Source organism: Bos javanicus, chromosome 3, assembly GCF_032452875.1.
Source record: "Bos javanicus breed banteng chromosome 3, ARS-OSU_banteng_1.0, whole genome shotgun sequence".
NCBI lineage: Eukaryota > Metazoa > Chordata > Mammalia > Artiodactyla > Bovidae > Bos > Bos javanicus.
In genome coordinates this window covers 15,773,493-15,784,076 of record NC_083870.1, presented here as the reverse complement: position 1 = coordinate 15,784,076, position 10,584 = coordinate 15,773,493, and the positions used below count along the sequence as shown (strand labels likewise).

The 10,584-nt window shown below is 56.8% G+C and overlaps 1 protein-coding gene across 9 annotated transcripts; it reads right to left on the bottom strand.

The window, feature by feature from the left end:
• Nucleotides 1-28: 28 nt before the first annotated feature.
• On the bottom strand, nt 29-10,562 carry SHC1 (SHC adaptor protein 1). 9 transcript variants are annotated; one of them, XM_061404378.1, is made up of 14 exons: nt 10,365-10,562; nt 9,388-9,545; nt 6,742-6,909; nt 6,110-6,180; nt 5,526-5,589; nt 5,248-5,367; nt 4,937-4,990; nt 4,701-4,752; nt 4,402-4,582; nt 3,247-3,445; nt 3,091-3,160; nt 2,879-3,013; nt 2,478-2,716; nt 29-1,658 (listed from the first exon to the last, which is right to left on the bottom strand). In XM_061404378.1, exons 2-14 carry the CDS (start codon nt 9,391-9,393, stop codon nt 1,530-1,532), a joined length of 1,488 nt encoding a protein of 495 aa, XP_061260362.1. In that variant the 5' UTR covers nt 9,394-9,545; nt 10,365-10,562; the 3' UTR covers nt 29-1,529. The 9 variants fall into 9 exon arrangements, with proteins under 9 accessions (XP_061260362.1, XP_061260368.1, XP_061260354.1 ...); XM_061404384.1 differs by having other exon boundaries at nt 9,384-9,532; XM_061404370.1 differs by having other exon boundaries at nt 9,388-9,532.
• Nucleotides 10,563-10,584: the final 22 nt, after the last annotated feature.

Genomic DNA, 10,584 nt, shown 5'->3' with positions numbered 1-10,584 from the left:
AGCTGAGACAGAGACCTAGAGGCCGAGGTAGAAGAAATATGGACTTTAATGAAGATTCTTTCCCTTTGGTATAAGTGAGACCCGTGAAAACATCCAAACAAAAAGAAAAGAAAAAAAGGGAGGCGAGGATTTAGTCCACTCTCCCTTATCTACAAGGCCTAAAGACAGAGCAGGACCGGATCCTCTGTTGCTGCTGCAGGGCGAGGCCTGGAGAAGGGATTAAATAACCGTGACCCACGCCTCCTGTGAAACCAACAGCCAAACTTATGCCTCCCCGCCTCGCAGTGGGAGGGCCAAGTTTCTCTAGTCCTAGCTTACACTCCACTTCTCTAGGTCTTTCTGGTAGAAAAGATAAAGCTACCGGTTCCAACTGCCCCACAGGCCAGGGTGAGGAAAATGCCAAGAGTCGTAAAAGGGCTTTGAAAAAGTCAAAGAGGTGATGTATAAATGTCATCGATTATCATCATTTTGTGCTCAGGAATAAGCTATGGAAAACAAATTAGGAAAGTAAATCTACAGCCCTAAAATATACACGTATAAAATAAAAAATAAATGCAGTTCCAAACCTACCGATGGTATCTGGGGATTGTCTACTGCTTTAAAGTCTCAATGCCCCTGTTCCCACCTCTACCAAATCCAGCTGGGATGACAGCTCCATCATCCCCCCCAGCACCCCTGCAGGGGGAGGCAGGGCAGAGGCCAGGAGGAAGGGCTGTACTTTGGCTGTAGAGTATAGCATGCATGCAACATGGGACGGGGGGCTTACGAAATGTATATACAGACCCCTGGGTGAGGGGCCCCGGCCACGAGGCACTGAGCAGGGGAGGGGTCCATCTCCCCACTGGCTGAGAGCAGGGCGCCGTGGCAGTCTCTAAGGGCTGCACATCCCAGGGAGAGGGGACAGCTGCTACTCCTGCCTCTGCTGGCCCAACCTAAACTGGAGGAGGTGCTGAGCGAGGAGAGGACGGGGTCCCAGAAGCCAAGAAGCTGTCAGCACCCCCATCCTTGACTTCAGGGGCCCAAGAACTCTTTGCATAAAATATCTTCAGACCTAGGAGATGGTCAAAGGCACAAAGTTTGAATGCTGGGAGGGAGGGTTGTTGAGAGGAGTCTGGGGTACCTGAGCCCAGGGGTAGACTAAAGGTATGATTCAGTTCCCCTTCCCTGAAAGGGTGATTGCTCCGCTGGGCCTATCGCCACAGAGCATCTTCCATGACCAGGAGGCATCCTGCTCAGGCCTCCAGCACCCACCTTGGGGAAGAGGGTATCAAGTTGGCACAGGAAAGGCCCAGGGAAGGGGGCCACTCTGTACATTAATACTTTGGTGAGGTCTGGGGAGAAGCAGGACTCTACCCCTGGTTCCTGACTCAAACCCTCTCACTCAGCTGCATGCTGAACCCAGTGTCCACAGTATCTCCAGCCCTACACAAGGCCAGGCCCATGGAGCACTCCCAAGTGAGGTCCTAAGAGTCAGGGAATAGGGTGGAAGGGACCGCAGGGCGTCTTCTGAGAGAAAGCACTGGAACAGGTCACAGTTTCCGCTCCACAGGCTGCTGGAGACACAGTTCGCTGCCCGCAGAGATGATGGGCAAGTGATTGTCCATGTGGTAGCTGATGAGGTGACTGACACTCTCAAAGCGGTGATCCTTTGTCCGAACCTGGGGAGTGGGAAGGGAGAAAGTCGAATCAGGTGAAGAGTCAGATAAAACCTCAGTCTCTAAGGCCGAGGAAGCTGGGATAGTCAAGAGGGTTGAGGCAGGAGAAAAAGATGGCAGGAGAGGGAGGGCCCTCGGTCCTGATCACTGAGGCTTCTCTGGGAAGAGAAGCTGGAGACAGCTGTGGGAATGGGCAAGTCAGTGAACTGGGAAAAGGCAGAACAGACATCAGCCCAGAAGTCGTGAAACTGAAGGCTAGCTACTCCTTACTTGACCTAGAGGAGGACAGTATGTCTCAGAAGAAGATACACGGTACAAAAAAAAGACATGCAAAGGAGGCTGAGACTGCTGTAGGAACAAGACCCAAGTTATGACGGGCAGGGGGCAGTGCAGACAGGAGATAGGACTCTGGTCTCATCCCTGAGTCTGGAGGAGCTGGGAAGGCCCCTGGCTCGTCTCGTGAAAAGTTTTGGGATATTTAGCCTCTAGACAACTGACAAAGAGCACTACAACTTCTGAAGGATGGTTTCCTTATTTGTCAAAAGAGGGACTGGTGAGATGACCACTTCCTAGCTCTCGAGGGCATAACGTTTGAGGACTAGCCAGGACTGAAGGGAATACAGCTCAGGTGAGGGATGTGAGAAGGGAAGGAACCCTAAACCACTAGACAAGGGAGACACCAGACACCTTGAGAACAGGGGAGGCCCAGATAGAGGTGCCCAGCGGACAAAGTCTAGGAAGCAGTGAGGGAGGAAGAGAGCCACAGGTAGGCTGCTGCACCTTCCTTTCTGCCATGCCCACCTACACCCCTGCCACACTCACCACACCCTCAGGGTCCACCAGGAGCAGGTGCTTGGGCTGCCCACTCTGCAGGCCGGTGAGCACGTACTGGCCCGGCGTGGTTGTGCTTTCCCGCACCAGGAAGTCCCCGTTGACTTGTAGCAATGCCTCAGCCTCCCGCCGGCTCAGCTTCCCGTGGAACCAGGGCTCCCCTCGGAGCTGCTCAGCCATGGCTGTTGACTGGGGAGGTGGAGGCATTCGCAAGGCATCTTCAAAGGGCTCTGGGATACAGAGAGAGGGCTAGGAGAGGCAGCTGACACAACCCCACCTCAGGACCCAGACCTTTAGGGAGGGGAGGCCAGGAAGGAAAGAGCAGAGAGGCAGGAAAAGAGGAGGAACCAAGTGGGAAGACGGAGACTCAGAAAGGCGAGAGGTATACTTACTCATGTCAAAGAGGTCTCGGGGTGCACTGCCATTGATGGTAGGATTGGGGGGCCCGGCCCCAGCCCCTGCTTGCCGGGCCTTGTCTAGGTTCTGGACATTGACATAGGAGGGGTCATCAAAGAGCTCTCTGCCTGCTGAGGAAACGGAGGCTTTAGAGTGCCCCCCGCCCTGCTTCTCACTCCCCCTCTGCCCCTCTCAGTCCCCTTCATACCTGAGCTGGGTGGCGGGGGCGGCATCTGTCTGCGGGCTTCTGGGTCTCCCCCAGCAGGCTGCCCCACAGGCTGAAGGGACCAAGACAGAGTGAAACCAGAGGCCCTAACCAGATGTTCCCATCCAAGCCCCGCCCGCCTCTATCCAAGCAACTTACCAGCGTGGCTCCCAGGTGGCTGGGGGTCTGGGCACTGGGCGGAGTGGGTCGAGCAGCCCCTGGGAGGGCTCCTTCCCGAAGCCTCATGTCCACCACACCCCCAAGAGGTGGTTCCTTCCCCGGGAAGTCATTATAGTACTGATGGTCAGGGGGCTCTTCCTCCTCCTCATCCCAAGCTGAGCCATCAAAGCCAGCCATCCTGAGAGAGACAGGAGGGAGAAAGGAGTGTGGATGGGAGGACAGAGGGAGATGGGAACAGTGGTCATGTATTGGGTATTCCCTGAGGGGTAGGCCTCAGGCTGGGTGTTTCATATATAATCATTTCACTCTATGGGCAACCGATAAAGCAGATACTGTTTCCTTCTCCAGTTTTTTAGGTGAGGAAAATGATGATCAGGGATAAAAAGATTTTGGTCACACAACTAAGAAATGGTCGGATGGCATCACCGACTCAATGGATATGAGTTTGAGCAAACTTTGGGAGATAGTGGAGGACAGGGAAGCCTGGCATGCTGCAGTCCGTGGGGTCGCAAAGAGTTGGACACAACTCAGCGACTGAACCACCACTACTACTGGTGGAGCAGAATGTCAATTCAGATTCTGCCTTAACGTCATGCCCTTGATTGTCACGTAGTCTCCCAAGAGGGAGGGGAAGCACCAAGTAACCAGGGAGGGGGTGCCCCAGAATATTGCAACACCTCCTCTAAATACTCGATCCTACTGGTCTGAGGTGGGAAACGTGACCATCTCAGGAAAAAGCCATCCTCCCTTGCCCAAATTCTTGATGGCTTCTAGAGACAAGAACGTGAAGAACTAAACTACATACGGAGAGAAGCACAAAAGGACAGACCAGAAACGAGACGGCTGGGAAAAGAGAAGCCCATCTAGCCAGGGACAAGCTGGGTGTCCTGCACTGCAGCCCCGCCACGGGCACCCGACGGGAAGAGCTGGCCCTGCAGCAGGCAGGGCCACGGAGCACCTTCCTGCCGGCTACAGGAAACTTAAGAATAGCAGGAAGCAGGGGCACGCAGGTTATTTCCTTCCCTGCCCTTTTCTGAGCTGGAGTGTGGGAAGAGCAGGCCTCCTTTTCCAGTTCTGGTCTGGGGCCCCCGGGAGCGGGCTGCCCCCGGCCCCCCACCCGCCTCGCCCGCGCACCTGTCGTGGGGGGTGACGAGCCTGGGCGGGTTCCTGAGGTACTGTTTGAAGCGCAGCTCGAAGGCCTGGCCGATGGTGCTGATGACATCCTGAGCGAGCCCTTCGGGACACTCCAGGATGTGGCAGGCTGCGGGCGCAGCAGAGGCTGTTAGGGAGCTGGGCGGCGGGGGGAACCGTGGGGCTGGGAGGAGGCACAGACGGGGCCCTCGGCCTCTGTCCTTGGCAGGAGGAGCCCCCGGGCCCTGCTCACCTGCCCCTTGGACAGCCAGCCCCGCCCAGTGCTCCCATCCACACCTCACCTCTCTGATTCACCGGGTCTTTGGCAACATAGGCAACATACTCGGCTGTGTCCTGGGGTGGACAGAGGCAGAAGAGGCCAGTTAGCTAAACTGTACAGCCCCACCCCACTCCTGACCCCTTCAAGCCCAGTCTTTCTCAGACACTGCCTCAATCCCAGCAGGCTCGCTGCTCTTGCCAGTGTCCTCCCAATCCCCTGACTCTCCTCCCACCACCTGAGCTCCATTCCCCAACTCACCGGGTCCCCGCCGGATGCAAACGAGATGGACTGCATGTGGTGGTTGGCGATGATCTGAGCATTAGGGCAGAGGATGGAGAAGGAAAGGAATGATGGGCATCAGGCAGCCTCAGAGTCTACTGGGCACCGCCCACCAATGGCCAAGACCCCGGAGTCCCAGTCTCATCCTTTTGGCTTCTCAACGCGTGTTCTCCTAATCTCCTTCCCTACTGTTCCGCTGCTCCCAAGCCTTCTCTCCCAGATAACCAAGTTCCCATTTAGCCCTCCCATTGATGATTCTGCCCACCCCCCAGCTGCCTCACCCCACTAACCTGTTTGCAGTCTGCGGCCATGAGGTTGAGGCTGCTGGTGGAGACGGTCAGAGTGATTGGCATTCCAGCAAATTTCAGGTTACTCCTCCCCAGAATGGAGCTGAGTGGACGGCTACAGGGCTACGGAAGGGCCCAAGGGTCTCAGAAGCTGGGGGGTCCCCCACACCAGGAAACCCCCACACTCCTGCCTTCCAGACTTCTCCCCACCTGCCCCACACTAGCCTTCCCCCTGCTCCTCCACATCTCCCAGCATCCCTAGCCCCACCGACCCCGGGTACCTTTCTCCTCCTTGTTGCCCCCTTAGCACCCGGCACAGCCTCACACACCAGACTGATGGCCTCCCTGGGGAAAGAGGGATACTCAGACCCAGAGCCTGCCTCCCACTCGGCTGGGGCCGCCACAGGGCTGGGGGAGGGGAAGGCCAGGCCAGACTCCAGGGGCACTCCAGGCTCTTTGTCGTGGTGGATTGAATTAAGGGCCTTTAATATTTGATGACACTGAGAGGCCGCTTCCTGGCTGATTGGGTTAGGGCCTCAATGGGTCTGGCCCCACCCCCTTCCAGCTACCAAATGTCCCATCCCCTTCCCAAAGGCAGCAGCAACCTTCCAGCTACCCCCATTTTCCACTCCAGCTCTAGCTGCCAGCTGCCTCTGCCACCTCCCCCACAACTCCCGGGGCTGGATAGTAAGAAGGAGCCAGGTCAGAGTTGCCCCTTTACATTAGGACTTAGACTCACTTCCCTAACTTTCTCTCAACCCCCTTTACCACCCAAAGATAAGCCATCACTAGCACCACCACCACGTGACCCATGCTCCCCACCCCTCATGAATCCTGGGACCACTCCTCCCCAAGCCCCACTAACCTGGTGACCTGAGTCCGGGTGTTGAAGTCAAGGGCGCGCATTGACTGCAGGACCTCCACACAGCCCATGTACTGAGGGGAGGGACAGGGGGACATCGGTAAGCCACCTCCCCCCACCTCTTCATAAAAGGCCCTAGGACTTCTCCTTCCTTGGTCCCTCGGGGAAGTAAAGATGAAGAAGCTCTGCCCACTGCCCATGGATATATCCCACAACAAGCAGGACAAGAGGGGCAAAGAGAGAAGGCAAGCTAGGCGGACCTCATGCCTGTGGGAAGAGAATTTGGGAGGCGTGACGGGGCATCGGGTGGGATGGAGTGACATCTCCAGAAGCGGGCAGGAGACCGGAGGGGATAGTCAAGAGTCACTCATTCCAACACTTACTAAGGGCTTGTGCTGGGCTTTGTGCTAAGCATGGCGGGGTGGGGGTAGGGGAGTCACAGAAGGAAGGGGCCCCAGACAGAGCTGGAAGGAAAGAGGTGAGAGAATTGGAGAAGGGGCAAGAAAGGTTTAAGAAACAGGACAACCGAAACCAAGGGAGTTGCTGGGGAAGAGCAGGGGGGAAAAAACGAGATTAGTAAGCAGAGGAACTGGAGGGGTCCGGGAGGGAGTGGGAGGGAGAGGATGTTCACTCACCCGAACCAAGTAGGAAACCCCGGGTCCCATGACTTTGTCGTTGGGATGCAGCCAGCCCCGCGTGGGCTTATTGACAAAGCTCCCGTGGCGAGTCCACTCCTCGCCCCCCAGCTGGCCCCCTTCCACCCGAGTCCTGCGCCCGCCGCCTCCACTCAGCTTGTTCATGTCCTGGAGGAGGGGCAGGGGGCCTGAGTCCAGCGTGGCTGCCCCTGCGACCCCCTCCCCGTCCTCATTTGCCCTTCCTGGCTCCCCCTTCGGGCCCGGGCGCCCCCCAGCTGGGCTGGCCAGCTTCAGGCTGCTCATCCGGGGGAAGAAGGAGCACAGGGTGGTGGGGCTATCGTCCCCAGGCACAGGTGGCAGCACGGGCCCCAGGGACGAGGCTGAGGGGGACGGCAGCTCCTCCGGTGGGGTGGACCCTGAGGCCCCCTCCTCCAGCGATGACAGAGACTCATTCCGAAGTGGGTTATACTTGGGCTTGGGGGGCAGGAGATCCATGGCTGGAGTGAGAGGGAGGCTGCTGCCCAGCCTGGCCCCCCTGCCAGTCAGGGCAAGGGGGCCAGGCAGGGGGCATCCCAGGCCCTTAGTCTAATCGGACCTCTGTGGCCCAGGGATCTCAAGGGTCCTGGGGAGGGAGAGGGACAAGTAGCTCTGCCTTCCCCGGCTCAGACCCAGACAGTTTCAGGCCCCATCCCCGCCCAGCGTGGAGCCTCTTCTCAGGCTGAGAAGAGAACAGGCTGGACCTAGAGCTGCCTGGCTCCTCCCCAGGGGCGGGGAGCTAAGGGGAGAGACCAATCCCGGGGACAGTGCTGACTCACAGGCTCTGAGGGGCTGAGCCCCCAACACTGCCCCAACCCAGAACTCTCGCAGGGCAGAGCGATCCATGTCCCCCTGCCAGATCCCCCCACCCAACCGAACAAACGAGTAATTAGGGGAGGAGTAAAGTGGGAATGCGGGGGAAGGATGGAGGAGTGAGAAGGAAAGGAGGGCGATAAGAGGAGGTCTGGATCAATCCAGACCGGACAAGGGCAGGCCAAAGGGTGCAGGAAGCTGAGGGAGGGCGGTGGCGTGGCGGGGGTGGGGGTGGGGGGGGTCAGGGAGGAGGTTGAGGGAGGAAACAGAGGCAGCTGGGGGTGGGAAAGGGAGGGGATCCCTGAGCTCAGCAATTCCCTTCCTGTCCTGGTTGAACACTCACATTCCCTCAGCCTCCAGCTCCAGCACCCCCTCACCACTGCCCCACAGAGGGGTGACGGCCCTAGGGAGCCTGGGCCATTAGCCTCCTTGGCTCTCACAGCTGTGGAGGGAGCTAAAGAAATGGGAAAAAGAAGGGCATGGTCCCAGTGGATACAGGGAGGGGCCAAGAGGAAAAGCAAAGCTGTTAAAGTAAGAAGAATAAAGTCCAACCTGGTGGCACATCAGGCAGCCACCAGGCAGGAGCTGGAGCAGAGGACAGTCTGGTGGAGGCTTGTTCTCCGTGCATGGCGCCTACCATGCCAAGGAGCAGAGGCCCAAGCCAAGTACTTTTCTGCCCCACTCTTCCACAGGAAAGTAAGCTGTCAAGGGTAGAAGGGGTGGGGGGTGGCCAGGGCATTGACACTAAGGTCAGATCCCTAGACCTGCAGGTGAACACATACCCCTCCTTTTTAGTAGTGACCAGAAAGCGCAGGTATCCACCACGGAGCATGATGCCCCTCATACCAAGGACAGTCTGGCTGAAGGAGGTGGGGCAGTGTGACGGTTCTCCAAGAGAGGTGGCCAGGAAGGGACAGAGGGGCAGAAGACAAATCTGTGCTCATAAGAAAGGGGTGCCAGAAGAGGATTGAGGCTGGACACAGGGAACAGTCCCAAACTCATTCCTTCCACCCACAGCATCCTGCCACAGCTCTGCTCCAGGGGGCCACAGAGGAAGTTGGAAAGCAACCAAAAATAAGTAGTAAAAGATACATATACCCTCACCAGGCTCACCGCGGAATGCAAATTATCGTGTTACAGTGATTAACAACCCTGACAATTAAAACATGTTAGATACTGTGCTTATCACCGCCCCCGTAGTCCTCAACCCAGGAGAGCTTTACCACTCCATGCACAACTCCTGAGAAGAAAATCTATCACTGTTTCCTAAGGCCTCAGCACTCAGAAACAGAGAGAATGAGGAAAGGATTCTGCCAAAGCCTCACCGCTCCCCGCAACACACACACACCAGGATATCCTCATCTTTAGAGGTGGGCATTCTGTGGGTGCCTGCAGAATCCAGAGACAAGGAATGACCAACAGGTGTGGGCATGTTTAGAAAAGAAAGAGGAAGTAGGGCTCTTTAAATTTACGGAGGAAGAAAGAAGATTGCTACTGGGAATCTGCAGGAAGAAAGGAGATTGCTACTGAGAATCTGAACGACTGGGTGTGGGGAAGAAGTTGCATGTGGCTTTTCAGCCCAGCAGGGAGGAGGAGGCAAGAAAGGCGGAAAGTAGCAGGAAATGGCGAAAGCCTCAGGAATGTTTCCAGCAGGGAAGGCTGGGCAAGCAGGACCAGGAGAAATGCCTAGACTAGAACTCTGTTTGGGGGAGGGGAAGAGCCAGAGAAGTGGTGGGGCCTGAAGAGTCCCTTAAAAAAAAAAAAAAATCAAACAGCAAAAAGGACACTGTTACCTACACCCATTCCAAGCCACCGTCTTCAGGTGGTAGAAAACTTTCTCTTCTGTCACACCCACATGTCACACATCGACAAATCCACGGCCCTACCCAGCTCCCGTCGTACAGGTATGAGACAAACAGCTGTTTCTGGGGTGGAGTCGGTCCTGGGAAGGGAAACTCAGGGAGTGGGGCAGGGAATCTATGAGCAAGTCTCCCTCCCACTCTCGTGCCAAACCCCAAGTCCAGCCCCCTTCAAGTAGGTCCACCCTTGGAAGGGGCTAAGGGAGAGAAAAAGGGCTGCCTCTAATCTCTTACTCCTCAGAGTCAGAGATGTGAACTTTTGACTTCCTATCCAGTGGAGCCTAAGAGCTCAGGAAAACTGAGCCAAGGGCCCCAAAGAGAAAAGGAACGAGGAAGCGCCAGCAGGTGAAGTTTCTGGGATTGAAGACAAAGCTCCTGAGGCGATGACAAGGGTCCAACCTGGATAACGCTCCTGAAGGGGCGTGGCCCCTCAAGACGCGTGCACCAGAGACTCCAGGGGGAGAGGCTTCTGGACGATCTGACGTGGATTAAGGAAGGGGCGAGGCTTCTAAAGGGGCGGAACCCTTAGGGAGGCGTGGCCTCACGAATTCGAATAGTTCCTTGAGTAGCAGCAGGGTTCTGCCCTTTTGGGAGCTAGGCTTTTGATAGACAGGTGTTAGCGGAGAATCGTCTCGAGGAGGCGGAGTTTCGGGGAATCGGAAGGACTAACGCAGGGGTTTGGAAGCATGTCTGGGGGTGGGACTTCCAGGAAAGCTGGACGACAGGGTAGGATTGGGGACAATAAATGGAAAATAAGTCGGGGTTCGGAGAGCCCCCTGAAGTTGGGAGGTGGGACTTCCGGGGAGGGGGTCTCAGGGGGCGGGACTTGTAAATGAAGACCGGAAGTAGGGTCCCGGGAGAGGGGTTCCGGGGTAGAGGAGTGGGTCACCTAAGAAGAAAAATGTCCCAACTCACCAGGACTTCATGGAGTCTCCGCACCGCACCGCGGGCCGATTTGGTTCCGGATCACGCCACTGCCTCCTCAGGTCGCCGCTCCAACTTTCTCCCCGGGCCCGGCCTCCCTGGAGAAACTTTATTACACTCACTTCCGGCCTCACTAACCCCTGACCCTCTACCTCATTGTCCCTCCTTCACCCGTCCCACTTTCCCGAATCAGCCAATGGCAGCGCGAGGA